Below are 26,239 nucleotides of genomic sequence, written 5' to 3'. Positions count from 1 at the left end.
CCTCCCTCATCTTTGTTTACTAGAATCAAGAAATTATTTACCAACTTTATTTGGCAAAATAATCGGTCCAGATTGCGTCTAACTTTACTTTATCTACCATATGAACAGAGGTGGCCTTAAATGCCCAAACATCCAATGGTATTACTGGGCAGCTCAATTGCGGTCCATTATGTTTTATTTTTCATCTAGAAGCCCTCCTGCTTGGATGGATTTGGAATCCTGTTCTCTTACACAAAGCTTACCACTGCACTTATATCTGTATTCAGCGGAGCGTAAATATCTGAAGAAAAATACAGACAACCCTATTATATTGAATATGATTGATGTTTGGTTTGATACATGCAAATATTTTAATATAACCTCTTCCATGTCACGTTTCAGTCCTATTTGGGGTAATGCCACTTTTAAACCGGGGACAAGTGATACGGGATTTCGAATATGGGCTGGAAAAGAGTTAAGGAAAGTACAAGACATGTACAGTGAGGAGGAAGTATTTATGTCCTTTGCAGAAATATCAACCAAATATGACATTCCCAAAAATATTTTTTTCAAATATCTTCAAATTAGGAGCTTTATATCCTCATCACAAAATCATTCGTTAGATATACCTGTCCTTTCCACATTGGAGTTAGCAGTCACAAGACATTGTTATGAGAAAATTAATTAATTTCAACTATGTATAACTTGTTTGTGTCTGGATCTGATGAATCGTCAGAATCAAAACTGAGGTTATGGAAGGAAGACATAGAGGAGGAAATATCTGTAGAAGACTGGAGTGAGGCATGTAATAGTCCTTGGGCCAAACCATTTTTCATTACCAAATTCTGGGCAAATTTTAGTGTGATTTTCCCTAGATTATGTTTTGATATGATAGACCTTTTGGTTTGGCAGTTTATTAGTGGTTATCACCTCTTAAAGGTATGGAGTGCTTTTCTTCAAAACCGGAGGTTTTGGTCTCTACTTGTTCAGGAGACCCAGGCGCATAAAGGACATCTGGCTCATGTCTCTATCACAAGCACAGCCCGAGCTACGTGCGACTCACGCGAAGGGGAGCAGAATATGGCAGGGGACTTTTTGATGGGTAAAACATTTTACCTAATAGATATCACCATGAAACTTCCCCAGTTGATTACTTACATTGAGACAATAATTTTTTGTATTACAAGTTTTCAGAAATGTTCTGTTTAAATATGCAAATGATGCATTATCTACTTAAAATATGAGTTAATTTGCATATCTTTAAAGAACATTTGGACCACAGATTGGATAAAGACAGTAATTAATTACTATACATCCCTAGATTATTATTTGATGTGATAGACCTTGTTGGACCTTGTTGTTGGTAGTTTAATACCTTATCCCCTCTTAAAGTATGGACTACTGTCATTTAAAATGTGTGTTAGCCTACGTTCTGTACGGGAGTGGACCCGAATGCAGGACACTGAGGCGGAGGCAGATGAACAGTTACATTTATTTAGCCCACAAGGCAGTGAAAGCTGTAGGTGTATGGAGTCCGGTGGTAGGTGTGGTCCAAAATTGGGAGATGTTTTCTGATTTCTGCCACCCTCAACAAAGTTCTCCATGAGTCCAGGTTTTGGGGTGACACCAGGTTTGAGTTGGAGTCATCATCAGAGCAGTGGATGATGCTGTCCATCATCAGAGCAGTGGATGATGCTGTCCATGATCAGAGCAGTGGATGATGCTGTCCATCATCAGAGCAGTGGATGATGCTGTCCATCATCAGAGCAGTGGATGATGCTGTCCATGCCGCTTTCTTGGCAGGTTGCTGCTGCATTCACCTGAAGTTGGATCCATCATTAGACTTACACTTACTGCTGATGATGTGGGTCTCTGAAATAGAGGAATACATCTAGTTTGACATTAAATTACCAACCTTATTCTAAACTAAAATATTGTAATTGGGGCAGATCTCATTGCAATTTAGAGGGGCTACAAACAAGGAATCTTCTTTTTTGTCTAGTTTTAAGATATATTTTACTTGAATGCTGGTCCTTCCGGTCGCGAGTGAACGCTGGCGCGATTAGCTGCCGCTGCTCCGGTTGTTTTGAATGTTTTTATTATTATTAGTTTGCAGCAGATCATCTACTCCTGGCGAACGTGGTACCATTGGTCTCTACCCTGGGCTTACTGTCAAATCGATCTGTTTGTCAGTATTGTGTTTGTGTTTGCTCAAACGTTACCTAGCGTGTTGACGCGCCACTCACCCAGCCTCTGCTGCCGCTGTTCGGTGAACGTAACGTCTGCCAGTTCATCATGTGGATCTACAATCTCGCTGTGAGCTTTATGCTCCTGTGGACTGTCCTGTCCTTCTTGATATACCCAGCGTCAACTCTGATCCAATACATGAGTGCGGAGCTCCACCAACTCCGTTCCTACCAATCTGCTCCCCCGTCTGTGCTGCATCGTTTTCCGGACGTCGCTCGCCTTCCCCGTCGGAGGTACATCCATCGAGGAGCCGGACGAAGCTACCACATCGACGACTCCACTGCAATAAGCTCCATCTGGTCCTCCACCCGCCGCCACCCTCCGAGAAACACCTGCAGGAGAGTGGACCGTGGCGCGCTGGCTGGCCTGGCCAGGTCGGCTAGCGTCGGCTTCTCCAACCAGCACTCCGATCTCAAATTTGGTTTAATTAACATCCGCTCCCTCACTGGCAAGGGACAACTACTGCAGGACCTCCTCCTCGACCGCAAGTATGACTTTCTTTGTTTAACAGAGACTTGGCAACAACCCAATGACTTCTCTCAGATGAACGAGTCTACTCCACCTGGGTTTGTTTACAACTGCCAGCCCCGTCTCACCGGCAGAGGGGGGGGTCTCGCGATAATCCACCGCGAGTCCTGGAAGGTCTCTCCTGTCACTCTGCCAGTGTCTCATTCTTTTGAGTCTGTGGCTCTACAACTAAATGGACCTACCCCAACTGTTTTAGTTAATATCTACCGCCCACCCAAACCAAACAAGGATTTCTTTGATGAATTCAACACATTTCTCACCCACATCTGTTCACTCTCATCCAACATAATTCTGTTAGGTGATTTAAATATTCACATGGATAATAGTAATCATGCTCTCACTAAGGACTTCATCTCTTGCCTGGACAGTTTTGGTCTCCAACAATATATTGATTTCCCTACCCATTCTAAAGGTCATATTTTGGACTTGGTCTGTTGCTCAGGTGTCACTCCCCTCAACTGTTCTGCTGTTGACCTCCCCATCTCTGACCACATGCTTGTTTCATTTAACTTAAGTTTGTCTCTATCCAAAACCAAACAGTCACGTACTATGTCCTTCCGCAACATCAAACATATTAATTTAGCAGATCTCATAACAGGCATCGACACTTTCCCCATCATCACCCCCCCATGCACCCCTGATCAGCTCGTCTCTCATTACAATGATGGACTCCAAACTCTGCTGGACTCACTCGCGCCCCTCAAAACCCGGACTGTCTCATTCCCCCATTCTGCCCCCTGGTTTTCCCCTCACCTACGTCTGCTGAAAGCCAAAGGACGTCAGCTGGAGCGGCTTTCAAGAAAAACCGGTCTCACTGTTCACAAACAGATGCACCATGCCCACATCCTCCTTTACAAAGACGCCCTCTCCTCAGCCAAATCCCAATATCTTACAGACAAAATCACTGCTGGTGCTGGGAACACCAGGGCCCTGTTCTCAGTGGTCAACAACTCACTCCGCCCCCCCGACTCCCTTCCCCCACACTTCTACTCCACTGACCACTGTAACTCCCTGATGTCATTTTTCAACTCAAAAATAGCCAACATCCACCAGCAACTGACCCCTCTTATGTCCAGTTGTCCATCTCCCCTATCTCCCCATCCCCCCCTCTCTGTACCTCTCTCCTGCTTCCATCTCCCCTCTGCTGCCGATTTATCTAAACTCATCCGGAAATCCAAGCCATCCTCCTGCCAACTTGACCCCCTGCCCTCCTCCCTGGTCATAGCCTCCCTCCCCTCTCTCCTGCCCCTGATAACTACAATCATCCATTCCTCCCTCACCTCTGGTTCTGTCCCATCATCTCTCAAATCCGCAGCCATAACACCTATTCTGAAGAAACCTGGTTCAGACCCCAACATCTTCAATAACCTCCGTCCCTAGGCTAGGCTAACCATTTAGTAGTAACTTTACCCGGCTGCCCTCGAAAAGGCGGTTCAGGACCATGGCCGCAAGGACAAACAGACTGAAGAACAGCTTCTACCCCAGGGCCGTCCAGGCCCTGAACACAGCAAAGACCTAGGTTCTGGGCCCTGGACAGTCTGGACGGATTGATGGCAGCTGCTGGACTGAAAAAATCAGGTGTAGTGCTGAGGCACAAATATGTACATTTCAAGCCTGCAAACTGCGACACTTTAAATAAATGTGCAATAACACTATGTGCAATATGACAACCCTAGTCGTCTATCTGTACAGTATAGTATAGTGGATAGTGTACATAGCCTTTATTTATGTAAACCAGCTCCTTCCCTTCTTGTGTTTTTTTAAAGTTTTTTTTCTTTCCTAACACCAGGGGAGCCACCCCTCCTAAATGTCGTTGTTTGGTACCTGTACTGTAGCAATGACAAATAAAGACCATTCATTCATTCATAACTATAACGTGCATTGAATCTAATGTTTTACAGTTGACAAGAAGGGTACAAGGGACCTTTGTTACATAGGGAATTCCTAATAAATGATGTGCCTGTCTCTAAATCTTGCCACTTAACCTTCTACCAAGAACCATATTTGATCTGTTCCACCACCAGCACACCTGATTCAACTAATCAAGTACAAATCATAAGAGGGTTGAAAACCACTGCTCTAAACCATAACCCGGCCTTGACCAACCCTCTCAGAGGGTCACGGCTACCTTAAACCCTCTCAGAGGGTCATGGCTACCTTAAACCCTCTCAGAGGGTTACCATGGCTACCTTAAACCCTCTCAGAGGGTCATGGCTACCTTAAACCCTCTCAGAGGGTTACCATGGCTACCTTAAACCCTCTCAGAGGGTCAAGGCTACCTTAAACCCTCTCAGAGGGTCATGGTTACCTTAAACTCTCTCAGAGGGTTACCATGGCTACCTTAAACCCTCTCATAGGGCTTTCACACCGGCAAAGAACCGTGCCGGTTCGCGTTCGCGTTCGGAAACCTCTGAACCTTGGTGCTGTCTGGCGAACGAGCCCGCGTTCATACCAGTGTAACCTGAACCATCCGCGTCATCAACGCTGGGTGATGAAGGGGCGGGATAAACAAAACAATTTGATTGATTGATTGAAAACTTTATTAGAAGATTTGCAGAAGTAGGTACATGAAAGTACATATTACATACAAGGTCAACTAACAGGATAAAAACCCAAGAAAGCCACTGGCTTATTTCAATTGGGGTCCTTGATACTCAATTCATCGTTACATGTAAGAATTCACAACTAGATGGCAGCTACTTCACTGGAAAAGAGGATAATATCTTCCACTACTACAGTATCTGAAATAAACACAATTTTCTGTGAAACAAAACAAAAGACACTTTCTATATGCGTTCTTTTACTAATCAGCTGCTCCATTACTGGAATAGAAATGGCTTACGAAATTCGCGTTCGCGCATGTCCGCGCGCGTGTGCGTGTGTGTGTTTGCTGAGCATGTGAGGAAGATAGAGAGAATAATGACACTTTTGATATTGTTTTTGATCACTAATGATTAGATTTAGATTAGATTACATTGTGTCTACTTCCTCCTTGCTGGTCTCTGAAGCCTAGAATAGGACACACCCACTGACGACGTGACTGTTCTACGTTTTGGTTTGCGCTTGAGAACCACTATTTTTTGGTGCCCGCTGCGAACCAACTTTTCAGGTTCCGAACCAATTGAGCTTCGGTCTGAACGCGCCGGCCGGTTCCAGACTTGGTTTGCGAACGCGAACCAGCACGGTTCTTTGCCGGTGTGAAAGCCCTATCAGAGAGTCATCTTAAACCCTCTCAGAGGGTCAAGGCTACCTTAAACCCCCTAACCCTAACCCTAAAACCCTCTCTGGTGATTCTTCAATCCACCCTGATATAGGATTGAATTCACCCTTCTAAATATGTTTTTTTTATTTGTTTTAATTATTTGTAAATATTTTATTCTCCTTGGAATGATACATGCACTCCATACACCGCACAGTCGCATGTAATTCCAAGTTTGTGAATTGTAAAACATCTGGAACATCTGTAATCAAGACACCAGATGTTTCAATTCATAAATACCCTAATAATAATAATCATCCTAATACCTTGTCAAATCATTGAACCCCTCTTGTCAATTGCTCAAGTAATACTTTATTATTCATTAAGTGATGGTAAAAATGCCAGCACATGGATATATAAATATATATCATCCCATAAGTGGGTAAAATGTATAAAAAAAAGAAATTAAAGAAATGAAATAAAATCATCGAGTAATTTAAAAGTCATACTAAATGTTAAAAATAATCATAAAAGGAAATTAAATGAATGACCAACATTGTTCTTCCCATACTCTGCCTATCTGATATACAGTATATACAAAAATAATGGAGAAGTTCGGCTTTGACCGATGCCCTAATTCCTCCTTTCAGCCACCAGCCTGTATCCTCAGAGTTGAAATCGGCCCTCGGCAGAGCCTCGTTTCACTTCCCCAATACAAGTGAAGGCGGTTCCAAAAATAATCCAAGGCTGAGACCAAGTATCATTCAGTACGAAACGTTTTACAGCCCAATTGGCTGGGATCACTCCAAACTATAAGCTACTAGCTAAAAAGAGGAAGTTCTCCTCTCCCGGAGACCATCTGGTCAAGAAGGGGAAAGTTACTTGCTCTTACGCCTAGTGAGCTTATTTTAGTAAAAGGGGAACTCCTTTGTCCTCAAGCTCTGTCCCTAGTTCAACATAAGACATTGTTTTAATCAACATCAAGCACACATCCTATCTCAAGTCTCAGCTACATCACATTGGTCCTATCTCACATTTCTTATACATCTTGCAACACAATCAATCCCATTCTAGTGGGTATCTTGGATATGTTGATTTCTCTCAGAGTGTATGTGTTCAATGTTTCACTTCCTGATTCTATTCCTATGCAAGCAGGTCTACGTTTCATAGCAAATCAGTCTGGCAGATCATGGCAGAAACATTCATCATAATAATAATAATAATACATTTATTTTATAAGGCGCCTTTCATGGCACTCAAGGTCGCCGTACAACATAGTTACAAAAATACAGTAAACAGTTAAAAAATGACAATCAAACAATTACAAATTACAATATAAAAAGCAGCAGCAGCAGGGCATTCAATAGTCGGGAGGGTGGCTCAGAGATAAGCCTGCCTGAAGAGGTGTGTTTTGACGTGTGTTTTGAATGGGTTTATGGTGTCAATGTTCCTAATGTCGGGGGGGGGGGGGAGTTCCAGAGGCGAGGGGCAGAGCGGCTGAAAGCTCTTGCCCCCATGGTGGACAGACGGGCAGGGGGGACAGTGAGGTTGATGGCGGAGGCTGACCTGAGGGACCGGGTGGGAATGTTGAGGTGGAGGAGGTCGGACAGGTAAGGGGGGGCGAGGTTGTGAATGGCTTTGAATGTGTGGAGGAGGATTTTGTAGTCAATGCGTAGTTTAATGGGAAGCCAATGGAGTTGTTGTAGAACGGGGGTGATGTGACTGATGACAGGGGTTCTGGTGATTATACGGGTAGCAGCATTCTGGACCAGTTGGAGCTTGGAGCTTGGAGGAGTTTGTGTGGGAGACCAAAGACAAGGGAGTTGCAGTAGTCTAAGCGGGAGGTGACTAGAGAGTGGACCAGGATAGCAGCGCTGTTGGGAGTGAGTGACGGGCGGAGGCGGTTGATATTTCGAAGGTGAAAGTAGGCGGACCGGATGGTGTTGTTGATATGGGTATGGAAAGATAGGGTGCTGTCGAGGACGACACCCAGACTCTTAACCTGAGGGGAGGGAGAAACTAAGGAGTTGTCAATAGAGAGAGTGAAACTGGGTTGATTGGTGAGGGAGGATTTGGAGCCAATGAGTGCTATCTCGGTTTTGTTGCTGTTAAGTTTGAGAAAGTGGGAGGGGAACCAGGATTTGATTTCCTGTAGGCAGGCACAGAGGGAAGAGGGTGGGAAGGTGGATGAGGGTTTGGAGGAGACATAGAGCTGGGTGTCGTCCGCATAACAGTGAAAATGTATTGCAGAGTCATTGGTGGTAAAGCCAGGTTAATCATGTGGAACAGCTCGATGTCATAGTTCAAGTCCAGACCCAATGCTGGCATTGAATCCTCCTCGGACGGAGGTGGGGTCTGCTCATCGTTGCCCTCTGGTGGTGTTATAATGACCTGTGGCAGGGTGGACTGCTCGATGCCTCCCTCTGGTGGCAAGAACCGTGGAGTGATCTTCAACAACCACTTATCCGGTGTGGTGAACATCACACTCCTGCAGATTCTTCCTCTCTGATGCTTCTTCAGGCTCATGCACATGTGCTCCTAGTGAAAAAGGTTAGCGTAGAGCCCTGGGTGTGGTGAACATCACACACTCCTGCAGATTCTTCCTCTCTGATGCGTCCTTAGGGTATCTGCCCAAGTGAAACTCTTCCCACACTCTGAGCACTGGTATGGTTTCTCTCCTGTGTGTATTCTCTGGTGTGCTTTTAGGTTTCCTGCTTGACACAATTGTTACCTATGAGGAACTACAAACAGAACATACACACAAAGTCAAACCAAGAAATGGAACACGGATGGTGTTCCTAGTGCTATCCAGTTACCCCTAAACGCTGACCTTTCCTCAGTACCAAATCTTAACTCAGTAATGCAATACTGACGGCATCCTCTCGTGTTCCCAGTAGACTTCATATCAATAGGGTTTAGCTTTGTCAACAATACAGGGCAGTTCTACAAACAAGCCAGAGGATATACATACTGTATATGAGTAAATTAACTATACTTCATAAAATGTATTTTTCTTTTCTTTTTGCTCACACAATATATTAACAATATAAAACTCATAAGTAGTCACTGCAGCCGTTATCACAAGCTGCGCTCTTCTGTGTTCACTTACTTTTCCCAAAACTGACTTGTAAATCTAAGTTGCCTAAACCAGATTGTCTACTTTTAAAAGGTCAGAGGACGGAACAGGTTTATTTGTTTATTTCTTTTATTGACAATCCGTGGCAGCTAGGAAGGAGGTAGGGTTGAATAGATAGAGGGATGGATGGAGGGCGGACGAGGGCCCTGGAGGAACAGCTGGGGGACGGCCGTGGTGCTCAGGTATTGACAGGCCTGCTGTCATTATCAGCTGGACTCCTTCCCCTGCAGGAGAGAGAGAGAGAGAGAGAGAGAGAGAGAGACAGAGAGAGAGAAGTTGACAAGACCCTGGCCTGTACCGACGTTAACGGATCCTAACGCACCTGGACTGGTTCATTAAGATTGTGCTCAAGAGTCTGGAGGGGGTCAGGTTTATGTGACTGTGAGGACCAACCGTTTCTCTCTGTCTTACCAGCTGTAGAACGAGGTGGAGGAATGGCTCAACCTGTGTGTGTTATGGGGTACTACCCGGGGGGACCAAAGAGGCGGCACAGAGCGAGAATCCGTTAGCCCGTGGGCGTGTTTATTCACAGGATTTAGGGAGGGGGTATGCGGGAGAATGTGTGGTGTGCTGATAGTCTTGGAGTATGGGATATGTGGATACCTATGTGTAATGCGTAGTCAAGACTATGTGTGTGGTCTACCGTGGGTGCGGGGTGACGTAGGCGGGCAGGGTGTTGTCAGTGTGTGCGTGCGCCTGGCAACAGTACAGTCCGAGAGTCCAAAAGGGGATGTCCAAGGGAGGAGGCGAGGGTGGTACCGGGAGATCCGTCCAAGGGTGTCCAGGGGTTCGGGGGTGGCTCGAGGGGTTCTGAGGGTCCGTGGAGACAGGGCAGGGATCCGCGGGAATGCGAGAGCCGGGGCCGGGGAGACGCGAGGGAGGGTCCGTGGGAATCTTGGGAGAGAACACAAACGGGGTAAGGCAGGGTTTGGAAAGAAGGCAGGTTACTAGAAAAACACAAGGAGCAAGATAGTACCGTGAACATAAGGCTACGATCTGGCGATGAACTGCAGGTCTGGCAGGACCTCACTCTTTTTAGATTTCTCCTTGATCCACGCACCCACTACCATTTTTACCACAGCAAAGCTGGCACCAAAAACCAACCCAAAAAATACCTTTCAATATCTTCCCTTTTGCTTCATTTCTTTGGCAATCTTCCGGTCAAATTCCTCCCTTTCACTGAAATAGTAGACATAAAAATCACAACTTTGTTGACAGAAACGTTGTCAACAGTAAAAAAAAAAAAAAAAGAGTACATCAATAACAATAATCAACATAATTCTTAAGGTATTATGTAACAGTAAATAGGGCGATAAGAGTTCAGGGCATTCTGTAAAAAAAAAAATATTTACTCTCACCTCTGATGTAAACATGGACCATCAAGGAAGAGCTGTTCAGCCTGCCGCAATGTCACATTTTTGAGGAGGGCAAGGCCATGAATGATAGCCTACCAAAAAAAAGTAAGTAATTAAATTTTTACGATTTTTTATATCTGATCCAGTCTACCAATACAAAACACAAAGCCATTATATGGGTCCATACACAATGGCACTATTGCAGGCAACCTCTTTATATGTTTTGAAAGTGCAGGACCAGCAATGATTATCCCTACCTCCGGAAACAGAACATCCAGGATGAACTTCACTTCATCCGTGAATTGCACCAGACATGGTGTTCTGTGTAATATTTCTCCAAGATGGCCGAAGAGGGTTTCCTGGTGTTCCTTGGTGCAGAGGTAGACAGGCACCTTAGGGGACTTCTTTAGAAAGTACTTCGCCTTCCCATTGAGTACATCCTGACAACAATTTTGCGACAGGGGAGAGGAGACAGAGGAGAGGAGACAGGGGAGAGAGGAGACAGAGGAGAGGAGACAGGAGAGAGGAGACAGAGGAGAGGAGACAGAGGAGAGGAGACAGGGGAGAGAGGAGACAGAGGAGAGGAGACAGGAGAGAGGAGACAGGAGAGAGGAGACAGAGGAGAGGAGACAGAGGAGAGGAGACAGAGGAGAGGAGACAGGGGAGAGGAGACAGGGGAGAGGAGACAGAGGAGAGGAGACAGAGGAGAGGAGACAGAGGAGAGGAGACAGAGGAGAGGAGACAGAGGAGAGGAGACAGAGGAGAGGAGACAGGGGAGAGGAGACAGGGGAGAGAGGAGACAGAGGAGAGGAGACAGAGGAGAGGAGACAGAGGAGAGGAGACAGGAGAGAGGAGACAGAGGAGAGGAGACAGGAGAGAGGAGACAGAGGAGAGGAGACAGAGGAGAGGAGACAGGAGAGAGGAGACAGAGGAGAGGAGACAGAGGAGAGGACAGAGGAGAGGAGACAGAGGAGAGGAGACAGAGGAGAGGACAGAGGAGAGGAGACAGAGGAGAGGAGACAGAGGAGAGGAGACAGAGGAGAGGAGACAGAGGAGAGGAGACAGAGGAGAGGAGACAGAGGAGAGGAGACAGGAGAGAGGAGACAGAGGAGAGGAGACAGAGGAGAGGAGACAGAGGAGAGGAGACAGAGGAGAGGACAGAGGAGAGGAGACAGAGGAGAGGAGACAGAGGAGAGGACAGAGGAGAGGAGACAGAGGAGAGGACAGAGGAGAGGAGACAGAGGAGAGGAGAGAGGAGACAGGGGAGAGGAGGAAACCCATTTTGTGGAAATTGGATCAGTGCATTGTGTGGTGGTTATGTGAATCAAAACAGGCATGAAATGTCACTTACATTCATACATTCATTCAAAAGATACAGTACAAGAAATGAGTCATAGTTAAATGATGTAAGTTGATCCTATTCCTAAAGACCCTAGGTGAAGCTTTACTTTGAGATCAAATATGAACATTTGCAAAATACCAACAAATGCTGTTCAGCCGCCTGTGATTGGACAATGAGGTCCACCAGTCTCTTCTCCTCTGCAGAGTGGTCAATGGCTGCCTGTCCTTACATTGTAACCCACATCTGTGAATGGTATACCCTATAACAGAGCATAGAATTGTAATATTACTATTGATTATAATGATCCTTTTTAAAGTGTTACCTTATTATTCTATGATCATTTGTCAATTGAATATGCTACACAACATCTAAATCATATACCTCCCACAAATGTCACAGAAGGGTTAGTTTTGATTCATTGCTCAAATGGAATTGGTCTCTACTGCAACTCCATTTGCATTTCCCAGATAATGTTGGCCAACTTTACCTTCATGGAAAACTGCCCGGTTGAAATGGCCCTCCAAGTGCCTCTTCACCTTACTTAGAAGTGTTGGCTTGAAAACCGTTGCATCGCAGAAAGGACAGTGAAACTGCTGGCAGCAGGTGCTGCATCTTTTCAGCTCTGGCAACGACCTTTCTCTCTGACATGTAATATGCATCTAGAAAAAGAAAGGGCCTAATTGGTCAAATTGAACGTTCTTAGATGATTCCACAGACATAACTTTGACCAGAAGACTCTGGATTACCCCCCTGACAAACCCACATATAGCTCATAGTCATACCTGCATATAGCAGAGTTCATGTACAATACTGTAAAATAGCTTATAGACATAGCCTACCTGCATAGAATATAGTCATGTATAATACTGTATAATATTGCTGTTCATCTCCTATACACATATTTACCCTATACATATATTTATATTCACCATTCCTCTTATTTACCATCTGTACATACCTGCACATACATAGTATATGTTATAATAGTAATAGTTAATATAACATAATAGTTATATTTGCACTCCGGTTACATGCCAAACTTATTTTCGCTGTACTGTACATTGACAATACATTTGAATCGAATCTAATCTAATAACTAAGGCAATTGAAATATAACAGAACTTTAAACTAATGTTGGGCTAACAATTCGTTTTGCAGGGCTGCAAGTGAATACTTAAAATAATGGCACAGTAGCTCAAGTTTACATTGACTATTGCACATTTACACAATTACACAATTGTGTAAATTACACTATTACACAATCCCTTGCGGCTTCATATTGTTAATTTTGTTGTCAAATTCCATAAAGCCTGGGCTAGGGTTAGGGCTAGTCACATGTGCTGCAGACTCAGCTAGCTACGTAGCAACCTCAGCTAACAAAGGCCGTTAGCACACTAACCCAGCTAGCTAGGGATGTTAAACTATGTTTGTCACATGTAATGCAGACTCAGCTAGCTACGTCGCTAACCTCAGCTAACAAAGGCCGTTAGCACGCTAACCCAGCTAGCTAGGGATGTTAAACTATGTTTGACAAAAGCAACAACATTCCCACTGCTGAGCAGTCTGATAACACACCGCCACACAGTCCTAACCCTAACCCTAGTCTCACCTGATCTCCAATTTATATCGCTTTTTAAATGTTAAGTGTTAGTTACGCTACTTACTTTTCTTCCTTCGCGAAGTTTTTCAAACTGGTCTAGCTGGCAAGTGCTGACGCTACAAGTTCGTGCTAAACACGTGAAAGGCACATTCCATTCCGTCCTCGAAGGCACATTCCTTTCCGTCGCACATTCCTTTCCGTCCTGCGCTGCAAGGCTGCAGCGAGACCCTTCTCATCGAGACGGCAAAACAGGGAAATGTTTGTCTCAAAAATACATACGTAAATCCAAGCAGAGCAAAACACGGTTCACAAAACACGGTTCACGAATGGAGAGATATTTGCGGGTCGATAGCAGAAAACGCTTGCGTGGATCTGTTCACGCACGCATGAATTCTTTTTACGGCACACGACTCGAGAGATGTGTGCGGATAGATAGCAAAACACGGTATTATACTTTCGTACGTGTGTATTTATGATATAAATCTATCTCCATACCATTGTATCTAGCAGCTCTGTACTGACCATTGTATCTAGCAGCTCTCTGCTTCATTCATCAATCACTCCAACTCCTACCGTCAGGTCGGCGTCTCCGTTGTTGTTCAAGCTAGTGTCGCTTTCCCAGTCTTTGTGTAATAAGTGAACATGTTGTAATGTTTGCCCTCTAGCACAGTTATAAACTTAACTCATTGACTGCCATAGATAGATTCTAGATTATAGAATAGTAACGTTGACTGCCAAAGACGCCAATTGGCGTCTTATAGATTTTTTTTTCTTTCCCGCGGGGATCGCGTTATTGACATGTTCTACACCTAGCGAGTGAATTTCAGACTTGGGTGTAATGTATTTCGGTCCCAGATGGGGGCAGTAGTTCGATAAAAGCCTGGAGAAGGAAGTGGCTTGCTGTGGGTTGTAGTAATGGCGAAACGGATCAGGGTATGTGCCAAACGCGGCGCGGAGCATTGCGGAGCATCGCGGCCATCGCGCGACTCTTCAAACAGTTCAGAGTCGGATGACACAGAAAAAGTGCAGAAAAAATAAAATAAAATAAAAGTTCTGCAGAAAAAGCTCGTTTTCTCTGTTTATTGGTCAAAATCAGGTGTTTTTGCTGAAACCACCCTATGTTCTACGGCCGATTTCTAAACACTCAAAGAGGCTAGAAACAAACTTTCTTTTTCTGATGAAAGAAGAGAGTCTAAAGTTTTGGTAGATATGTTCAATGTTTATGTAGTCCGAAAAGTCAATATTTGGTGGGTCTTCAAAGTTCAGCGAAAATGCCCCAAAAGTCTGGCAGTGTGGAGCTCTCCGCTCTGAACATGGCTGGCAGTCAATAAATGACTCGTGTTGTCTTCAGTCTCAGCACTGTGTGCGTTTATTGACCCGCCATTTTAGTTTCACGTCCCGTTTCACATCCCGTTCCCTGGTCTCGCGAGAATAGCTGACGTCTATCCTAAGGCCAGTGGTGAGGTATTATGATTTATAGTATATCAGATGCGTCAGATGTTACAACTCCTTTTTTCCCCAAAAAGTGCTGCCATACACAATAATAATTAGTCTAACAGGTGGATCAATAAACCCACACAGTGCTGAGACTGAAGACAACACAAGCCATTTATTGTGTGTGTGTGTGTGTGTGTGAGTGCGTGTGTGTGCGTGCGTGTGTGTATAAGCATATGTTGAGTGTGTATTGTGTGTGTGAATGTGTGCATTGTTGTTATTATCATTATTAATGTGTCTTTCTCCTTTGTTGCCTGTTAGTTCGTTATGTGTCTTCAGTGGTATAGTCTAGTTTTTTCTAGTGGGTATACTGTGATTTTGCCCTCCCAGTCAGAGCGACACCTGTCCCGTAGCGACACCCCATAAGCACCACCACACTCACTTATGCATACAGTATGCATCTACACCAGTGTTTGCTGCCTTGGGGGGGGGGGGTGGCATGGACTGTACTTGTACATCAAGCTGCCTTACGCTACAGAAACAGGAGATAGGCTCCTGCCCCCTAAGGGCCGTTAGTCTCAAGGCTACTTATGTGGTCTTGACTACGGGTGAATCCCAATTCACCCCTCCGGCTCCGTTTTCACCCCTAATCTCCGTTTTGCGCGTTCACGTGTAGCCGTAGTGGCGTCCCAATTCATTACTCATTTAGGGTTAGGTTTAGTGTTAGGGTTATCCATGGCTCCGTTTGGAGAAAATCTTGACCCTCGTTCGATTCGGAGCCATGAGACTCCCTTCCGGCATGCATTGCGAAACAGTGTCCTCTATATGCATTTATTGGTGGCGGGCCGCCACGAATGAATTTCCTCCGCCACTAATTGATTCAGTCCACTAAAAAAAATAATAAAAAAAAAATATCCACCCTCTGAACATTTTAGCTGATTAAAATATATATATCTGATCCTAGATCAGCGCTATAATGGATGTTGACTAAAAGTGCACCTAAATCCATGCCCATCTCTCTCTAACCGCTGATCCAAAATCAGATTAATGACATTAAACATTCAGTTGACGACGTGACACAAGGGCTACTCCTGATTGGTCTAAATGTGAACCATCTAAAAGATACAAAAAGCTGATCTAGCTAGCTAGGTGCACAAATAAGATATCACGTTAAATAACTTCGAAAAATTAAACGAAAACAGCGACAGATGGATGGATTTTTCAAGAAAAAAGATGTCCCAGACACTTCAAACATTGCTGAAGCTAGCAGTGGCTATGAGCGATCCGAAACGGCATGGCTGGCAGGAGCAAAGGAGCTAGTTGGTGGATCAGCTAACAACGTTTATGGCGGGGTACCACCACCACCACCAGCTACAACTACAGCGGGAGAACAAGCAGCAGCTTCTGTGCGCTGTGGTATGTACACCAACATATATTACTTTCGTTTGTTACTTTTATTTGGACTTTGGATTTTAAGACCACTTTAATTCATGAAAAGGTCCAGAGTTTCTTGTTGCAAACGGAGGAAGGACAAACAACAGGTGCGTTGAAACCAACACCCAAGCATGCCAGGACGATGGCTAATTTGATAATTTTGACAGACATGATAGACATGATAGACATGATAGCCATCACATCTAGTTGAAAAACTGTCGCAAGTTGAAGAACTCGCGCAAGTTGGAAATACTCGGAAACTTTCGCCAAGTTGGACATACTTTTCCTGTTGTGTTTGAGACGGAGCCAGACTGCTCGTTTGGAAGGACATTGGATCCGTGAGTAACGTAAACCTTCAGAGCTGATGGATGGAAACCGGTATCACAAGTTTATATTCTGTATATTATTTTATTTTTTTGCCATCCTCCCTCGAGTTTTGGTTGAAATTAGGTCGTTGTTTTGAGCGCGCGTGCGCGTGCACGCGGACAGGGCTCTCCGCCACTAATGTAAAAATTCCTGGAGGAAACACTGGTGGAGCTGCGTTAGTGATACAAGATCATTATTACATACTTATAACTTCTGATCGCCTGTATTTGATTCACACTCTACTGTGTCCCAGATGTTTCTTACAAATAGGAGGTGGCCTGCAGAGATAAAATGCTGGTGGAAACCGTCACTTATTCTTTTTGTATCCATATGATGTTAGACTGTTGTCCATGATGTGGACAGGGAGAGGAACTATTGAGTTTCAGTGATTTAACTGCTTTCCAATATGTAGTTGGATCACCACCAGAATCAGAGATGGTGTTTAAATAGTAACTTGGTTTAGACTCCATAATCATGGCAGAAGGCTACATCTATTTCTGAGCTGAAGGATAGTGTAGTATATTTTACTTAACCACACACGTACATGGACTGTATGGGCCTGTGCTCCTGACAAGGGGGGTTTTATGACACCTTGTAAACACATCCTTTGTCTTAAGGGCCATATGTTTTTGCCTCAGGAAGTGCTGTCCATATATGGGCATGTTAGAATGACTTCCTGTGAATCTGACTTGAACTTTAACCTGGAATGACTTTTAGGCCAGGGTGACATCATATTGGGGTCTCCTACTCTTCACACCTCAAGCATCTATACAGTGAAGGTGATAGGCCTATGTTTACAACTGTTTACATACTATTGTTTATAAATAAGGGAGTGGGCCCGAGCCCGCTCTCTCTCTTCTCTGGACCACGCAGCTCTCTCTCTCCTCTCTCTCTCTCTCAGACGGCCAAGACCAGAAACCAGCTCAACATTTTTGTACCTGTACTTTGTTTCAATAAATAGTCTTAAACTACTCAGAATTATATTCTTCATTTTAGTATCCAACAAGTAACTTAATAAACAACAATAGTCTATCAGTAGATCTGGCTTCAGGACAAGTGTGGTTTCTTCCTGAATTAATTCAGAGAGCTCAGTAAAGTACCATATATTTCTACCTTTTAACTGGAGACAGCTTACCGGAATACACAAAGAGGGGAAAAGTGCTAGCTCAGCATCAGGAATATAGGAAACACTAGGTAGATCACACAGATACTAGGGTTGGGCGATTTTACGGTTGTACCGTAAACCCCGGATTTTGAAAATAGCAACGGTTTTTGTCAATACCACTATAAAACTGTCATAAATCGTTCTATATAAAATAAACACCGTAATAAAAAAGAGCCATGTATTTTACACACGTTGTTCTCATTACCGTAATTCCTAAACAAAATGGGCTATTGTTGTAGAATTAATCGAACCCCATGTAGATATGTAATCAGAATGAGCACAGGATCACTGAACCAGTGTATACCGTCTTGGTTTATTAAAGAAGTTGAGCAGAGTTAGGCCTACATGTTATCAGCCAAGCCAAGCTCCCTCTCTCTATCTCCCTGCATTCCATTATATGTCAAACATCTTCCCCTCCTCCCAGTGACCTTGGTCTTCTTAGGAGACAAAAACAGGAAAGGCCTACTTGCCAGCCATACATAAATAGACCAGGGTTTCCGTTAGAAAAATTTGCCGTCGGACATCGTGTCCGGGAAGAATTCGATTTACCGGACAAACGTGATATATTCCGGTCATCATATTAAAATATAATAAAATTTTTTTTTTTCAAAATCATATTTCTTTTTTTCAAATCTAATATAGCTGTTTGTCGCGGTGATTACTGTTGTGTAGCGGCCTATATATGCCATTTAATGTCTATTTCTCATCCGATACGATTAGATGCGAGCTATATAATATATAATAATATAACATGATTTGACGCATGCGCGCTATGCCATGCGTCAAATCCAGCGCTGAACGGGCGCCTCACTGGGAACTGAACAGACAGCATCGATCAATGAACGGACTCCACATTACGTTAACTGAAGTTTGTTAAATTGTTTGGGATTAATGTGAGTTTTCTATTTTCTCTTTCCAGTTTTACCCTTTTTTTTTTAAATCAATAAAACAACGTCATTTCTATAACCAGGTCTCGCTGGTTGGGAAGGCATTTCGTTTAGCTCGGGAGTATGACAATGGGGAGAACATAACTGTTTATTGAGAAACAATTGATAGGCAGTCTGGGATACGTATATAAAGAAATACCACAATGTCTAGATGTATAACATTTTATTGAACAGTAACAGTGCAAGCATGTAGGCTTCTGGCGTGACACGGCTAGCCTAATTTCCGTTCATATGCCTTTTATCAGATAAAATAAAATAGAATAAAACTCTTTGAAAATAAATAGGCTTTAAATTAACTTGCAATGCGTATAGGCTAATTTCCGTTCGATGTTACAGCCTAGGCTATGCCTTTTCTCAGATAGATAGCAGCCCTGTAAGCTCATACGGGTCTGTATGTCGTCCTGAAGACCGGCTGTTAGATCATATCGCTGAAGTTTGTCTCCATCTTAGTGTAAATGTTGTCCGTTTTGTTTGTTATCCTTGTTATTGTGCGATAAAGTTAAAGCGCTCCGCTTCGGGACACCATTTTCAGCTGAGCACCAAACACACACACACACACTCGTGTAACACTGCCCGAGAGAGAAGGACCCGCCCCCTTTAGTTAGCCTATAGCCTATAGGCTAACTAAAGGGGGCGGGTCCTTCTCTCTCGGGCAGTGTTCTGTGTGTGTGTTTGGTGCTCAGCTGAAAATGGTTAGAGGGAATTATTTTCACCGGACATTTATGTCCGACGAGTTTTCAACTTGTCGGACTTCCACTTATTTTACCGGACAAAGACCGGTAATTACCGGTTAACGGAAACCCTGAAATAGACATTGAAAATGGTTTCATACGTTTTTCTCCAACCTACACTATCAAAACAATTCCCATGGTTCCATGTAGGGTAATACGGTAATTCAAAGCACGTAGGGTATTTTCCTTTTGGTCTCTTGAAAAAGAGGAGGCTACATTAAAGAGCTGTAATTCCTACACCCTTTCTCCAATTTGGATATTAATACCCTCAAATTAAAGACGGTATTTGAGTCTGCACTTAAGGCCATATTCATTCTATAACTGTACGTTTTGAAATATGTATGTTTTACTAAACAGCTTAAATAACAACAATTCTGTCAGAGTCCAAATATATGGACCTAACTGTAGCTTGGCTACTGTTTTCCACTTCTGATGATTACTAATTACATTTCTTCACTCTTGTTTTAATATTTTGATTATCTTTATTCGTAGGATTCCCTGCACTGTGAACTCCCCATCTGGGCAATGATGGATGCTTCTGCTTATTCAGTGTCAGAGAGCCAGAGGACACACCTTGGGTCCCCTGATGCAGAGACAGAAGGACAGAACCACCGGAAGGACAATCTTATTAGGCTCCAGCCACCACCACTACCACCACCTCCCATCCACAGTAGGAACCATCACTCTCCCAGCATTAAAGAAGAGTACGACACACCGTGGGATATGTTTTTACGGAACTACATCAAAAACCAAAAGGCCAAAGATGAGATGCTCAGCACAAATGCATCAGGGCAAGATGCACATGCTCTTAAAGAGGGGCATCGACTATCTGAAGCACCGAATTACATGGATAGTGACAGTAACGCCAGTTCAGCGGTCAAGACTAGAGGTCAAGAGGTCGAAGAGCGCTATGGTAGGAATGACTACATGCGCCAGTGCGGGAAGAAACTAAACATGGCGGATATTGTGAAAATACGGCAGCGAATAAGGAAAGGAGGACGACACCATTGTGGTACAACTGACAAGTAAGTCATACACATGCTGTGAATCCTGTCCACAAGTAGCCTATTGTGTTCACAGGGTTCGACAGTAACGCTTGTCCGGAGCAAGTAAAACATTTGCCGGGTTTGTTTGTGCGAGCCCGATGACGCTGCTGGATCCTGGATACTTTTAACTGTGTGCAGGAAGAACAACAGACGGCATAATAATAATATCTTCACTCCACGATCATCTAGTCTGATCTGGCGCCTGCGCGGTCTGTTGTTCTTCCTGCACACAGGTAAAAATATCCAGGATCCAGCACCGTCATCGGGCTCGCACAAACAAACCCGGCAAATGTTTTACTTGCTCCGGACAAGCGTTACTGTCGAACCCTGGTTCAATAATTCACCATAGGGTGCCAGGTGTACAGTATGCTAATGGTGGTCATTGAATTGATATGATGAATTATACTGCCAGGTGCATAACTATAATCTTAGCCAAGTCATTGTATTAGCTCAGTACATTTCAGCAGTAGCTAAACAGTTGGTAATTAAAGGGCAGAACTATAAGCACATCTAATAGATGAATGTCATGTATGATAACGCAGCAAGCTTGCTTGGAAGGGAGCTGCCAGTCAAGCGTGCAAAGTCCACGCCCATACAGCCCTCTGTCTGACCAGGAAGTTGAGCCTAACTAGAAGGTTATTGTAATTTTTTCTTGGACACAAAATACAATTGGAACCGTTTAATGTCTACTTTCCAGACCCTTTTTTTGGGCTGTCAATTGACCCTGCACTGTTTGTGCCTCCATTTTTTCTAGCTGCAGGTCCTCTTCAGCTCATGTAACCATGTATGAACCAGAGTCCACAGAGTCCCCCGGATCTGGCTGTGGTTCTCCAGCCCTGAAAATCACATGGTGGGGTCCAGAGATAGTGGCAGTGAAGCTGGAGGAAGAAGATGTAGAGGAGAATGGTGTGATGGTGAAAGAAGAAGTGGAGGAGAAGAGAGTGATGGTGAAAGAAGAAGTGGAGGAGAAGAGAGTGATGGTGAAAGAAGAGGACGGAGGAGAAGAAAGTAGGGAGGAGGGAGGGATGGTGAAACAAGAGGACAGAGGAGAAGTGGAGATGGAAGACAGTGAGATGGATGGTAAGTCTTTGTTGTATAGTGGTGAGGGTCATTGCACTGCTGTAAAATCAATGCTGCCAGTGCACTGTAAGTCAGTCAGTACCTCCATTGTGTGACAGTGCTGGTCTCTCCCAAGAACTTTCCACTTTTTGGTCCTTAAAAGTCCCTAGTTTCTATGGCAGCCTTGCATTTCCTTGACACCTCTTTGGTCCTCATGTTGACAGACATCACATATTTTGCACCTGCACATCATTTCTTTATAATGTAGTTTTCCTACTAGACGCATGATTCCCTCTAAACCAACATATGGAATTGGTAAATATAAACCTGTTATGTCAGATAAAAAAGACCGGTTATGATTAAATAAAGATTTAATGGTAAAAAATAAATATATATATATATATGTTACGGTACATGTGGGAATACGGTACATGTGGGAAAACTAGGGCTAGGGTGACTTGGTACATGCTGGCATGTCTAACCCTAACCCTACCCCTAACCGTAGCACCCTAGCACCTAACCCTAGTTTTCCCACATGTACCGTAACATATACAGTATATCCATAATTGCACAAGGGGTTCACATACTTTCAAGCAGCACTGTGTTTGTCACCACCCGGGTGCTCAGTGACATACCTCCAAACACACAAGACAAACAGAATGAATGACGACACCTTTAATTCAGATAACACCCTTTAGGGGACAGGTATACTATTATATATTAAAAGTGACTATGTTATGAATTGTATTGGTCTGAAAGTTAAATTGGAGAAGGTGGATAAATCACCGTACCTGCATGGCTCCAGCAGTGTTTCCAAGTTTGCCAGCCTGTCATATTCAGCTGAGGCTCCAGGGCTCCCTTGGGGGTCTTAAAAGTCTTAAATATGAGTGTGTAAGTCTTAAATATGAGTGGGTAAGTCTTAATAATGTATTCGGATTAGGAAATTGCGATAACCTCTCTCTATCGCTTTTAAATCGCTTTTCCCGTTCTGAAACGTAAGTAGTATGGTAATTAGCAGTATGGTAATTAGCCTATCAGCTCCCCCCCGACGCCCCCAACAATAGAATGGAAATAAACTGGAAACAACACACACTAGTTTGCAGCCCCCGGTGAGAGCTTTTCGGCGAACACATAGGTAGCAAACAAGGTGGTGCTGTGGGCGCTACATACCGCAGCCAAACATCAATCCTACCGCAAAGATGGCATAGGTGAGCTTTTAAAAAACATGTTCCCAGATCCCGATATCACAAAAACGTTTGCGTGCGGTGGTGACAAAACATCATACGAAGGGCACATCAAGAGAGAACTTGGCTGCGTTCGTAAATTCGCTCTGAGAGCGCCGGAGGGCACACTGGGCTCAACGTCATAAAGGGACCAAGTCATTTGATTGGACAAGATGCATTCCAAGACTGCTGATCAGATTTCCAGAGCAAATTTAGGAACACAGCCCTCGCCGTTGTACTGATGATGGACATGCAACAGCGCGGGACTTACAAAGTAAGTAATGATATATTGATAATTAAATATGTATATTTATTTAGCAAGTATTGGTATTAGCATTAACAATGCTGTGTGATCTGTTCTGTTACATATAACAGTTGCATATAGAACAATGACAATGTAAATTAGCCTATTCTATACATTTCTTGATTCATTTCTATTGCTTATCAACACAATACTAGATATAATAGAATACATTACAGAATTCTTTCTCGGGAGTGTGTGAACCAACTTAAGTAAATGTTTATTTATTAGCAAGTATTACTTAATTTTGACTGTCCCATTCATTGATTCTTTTCATTAGCAATGCTATGTCAAAGTAACTAATCAATAGATTATTGGTCATTAAATGTTTATTTAATTGTTTAAACTAGGCCTGCTTGGAGGTGCTCAGCTTGCTGCCGTGGGGAGCTGTGGACTCCACACATTACACAACTCTGCCAAACCTCAAAGTCAATGGGGTACCAGTTCTGTTTACTGTCATGTTTGTTCTTATTTGATCATGAATACATTTACTGTTATGTTCGTTCTTATGCTGAACATTAATAAACTTACTTGGTAAGTAATTCTGGTACTTATTTCTTCTTTCCTTCATACTTATTTTTTTTGCCGGTATGGCTGTGAAATAAGTATACAATTCTATTAAAAGGGGTCTTAAAAAGGAATTTTAAATTTGACTTGTTGAAGCCTGGGTTAGGAACCTTGGGTTAGCATGGCTAAGTTTTGCTTCTGCTGTGCCAGCTTTGCCTTCAGTGGGTCTTTGTTGTGTTGGACCCGCGTTATCATTAGAGAGTTGAGTTCCAGCGTGTTGGTGCATCCTGGACCAGTGACACCACTTCTTGCCTCGCTTGTTGAACTTTCAGCTCTGCTGTATTTGCAGGACTGTGTCGGCCTGTGAGGCCGTGTTCACACGGGACTTCACCGCCTTTTGAGCGCTTCTGCGCGAGTATTCTGTTTAGTTTTTTCCCCAAATATATTTATTGTTTTCCTTGAGAGTAGAACAACACAACATCCAACAAGAATGACAGACACACATTAATACCCACATCACAATCTAGAACAAAAAACAAAAAGCAAAACAAAACGGAACGAAACAAAAAACAACACAAAATGCTGAAAAAACAAACACAAACAAAAAACACAGAGGTGCTACCAGAGGGCAAGACAAACAAAATACATGTTTACAATATTCTGATCAGGTAAAGATAGGGCATAGGTTGGTTGGGATATGTTACAAATAGAGCACCTTGTCAAAAGTGTGAGTGTACATAGAGCTCTCTGTATCACCCAGAGTTCCCCATGTTAGCTAATAAGTTCCCCACATCATTTTGCGTTATCATACATTGTATAACGTATAACGTTATCGTCTACTTGTTCAACAAGTTGTGTATACTGTAGCATTTAATAATGGCGAATAAAATGCAACTACTTCCCTTAGCTTTAGCGTTTGAGGAGGAGGAGGTTGCTCCAGAACAACCAAGGCGCTGTTTATGGATGCATGACATCCTCCGCAATAGGGAGTCGCAGGGGGCTTTCCGCAACCTGGTCCAGACTACGTCGTCATGACTACAAAGATGCCACTTGAAATGCATGAAATCCAAGTTGATGAAATCAAAGTTTATTCATTATACACACATGTTCGCCTAGTATTTGACTGCCTGTAGCCCAGTCGGGTAATTTGTTTTTATACGGTGCCATTTGGACTTCATAACTTGTGAAAAATAAATTGTTGATTTATCTATATTTTAATGTTCTATTATATAATGGACACATCTAGCTTGCTGAAAAACATAGTGGTCGGGCTCAGGCACCTACATTTTATTTTATTTAGAATACCCTCTGTAGTTGAATAGGGTGAGTGTCTCCAGAACAGAGTGGACACATAACAGGGTGGACACTAACAGGGTGGACATTTTGAGTTAAAGTTAGCCTTTAGCCTGCTTGTGTTAGCATAATGCCTAGAATGACCATGAATACTTGATGAGGAATCTAATTTGCACTAAATACTTTTTTTTGAAATTATTCAATTTGATTGATCTCCTCAATATTTAGTAGGGATGTCCCGATCCGATATCGATATCGGATATCGCTGCGATATTGGTCCTGAATGCTGGATCGCAGATCGCACCAGAAAAAAAATAGGCTTCGATCTGCGTGGCCGATCTGGCGTGTCACTCACGTGATGACAACAGTAGAGTTGGCTAGTTGCTACCTGTTTGTAATGAGTCTGACAATGTCATGATGCTAGCTGGTGAAATCATAAACCATTTGCTTTAGTAATTTTTCGGTTATTTACATAGTCTGAAACTACAGATGGTAAGCTTTCAAATGATGCGTCATACATTGAAATCGGAAAAAAATTCAAGGTGACACGAGTATTTGAATGTTGGTGCACCGAATGGGAATGCGACAGGAGAAAAGTGACTCTGACCAAACCACAACAACAAACGCTGCTAGCGGCTAACAGTGGTACATCGCTACAAACGTCTAACTGCGTTTTTATAACATCACAACATACTGAGAGAACATGGACATGCTAAAAACACACACATAACTAGATGAACACACAGCCCTTGCTTTTGAACACGTCCTAAAACGAGAGTATGTTTACAAGTCATTATCACTTACTGGTAGCCTCCGAAAAACGAGAATAGTTAATCCAATCCACAGATTATAACTGTTTTTTATTATATGGACTGGGTACTTAAAACTTGAGTTGAAAAAAAAAGAAAACCAGATATTGTTGACACCCCTTCGATTTCTGGTCTCACCAGCAGCGTCACTAGGCTACACTTTTAAAAAGGGTCCTATAATTGATTTGCCATTTGTAAGAGATAAATAGAATAAAAACCTGAAGGCACTAAAACTAGAAATCAGACAGTAACTAAATTGTTTTAACCAGTTGGTCACTGAGTACTGCAGAGTACTGTTTTTGTTGCTTGAATAAAGGCTGGCAGTCTTTAATAGCCAACTGTTGTTGTGGACTATACACTGGGGAAGTATTTGTTATTATTCAGGAGTAAAACAATAAATACAAATATCGGATTGGTATCGGTATCGCAGATACCTGAAGCCCAGGTATCGGTATCGAAAAAATGGGATCGGGACATCCCTAATATTTAGGCATAACATAACATTAAACTCACTGGATAAAAACATACAAATCAGATG

At 43.3% G+C, this 26,239-nt stretch overlaps 1 protein-coding gene across 1 annotated transcript in view; it reads right to left on the bottom strand.

Annotated features, from left to right (window-relative positions):
• Positions 1–9,728: 9,728 nt before the first annotated feature.
• LOC308162466 (uncharacterized protein) overlaps positions 9,729–26,239 on the bottom strand; it is a gene marked incomplete at its 3' end in the record, with an annotated part of 47,708 nt that continues 31,197 nt past the window's right edge. The window contains exon 6 of the mRNA XM_080536617.1: positions 9,729–10,036. Within this exon, the coding sequence (XP_080392743.1) occupies positions 9,729–10,036 (308 nt within the window). The remainder of the gene's footprint in view (positions 10,037–26,239) is intronic.

This window comes from Nansenia antarctica, assembly GCF_963989245.1.
Source record: "Nansenia antarctica genome assembly, chromosome: 7".
Classification (NCBI taxonomy): Eukaryota; Metazoa; Chordata; class Actinopteri; order Argentiniformes; family Microstomatidae; genus Nansenia; species Nansenia antarctica.
Note: the sequence above shows the minus strand (reverse complement) of the source record. Positions and strands in the feature narration are given on the sequence as shown.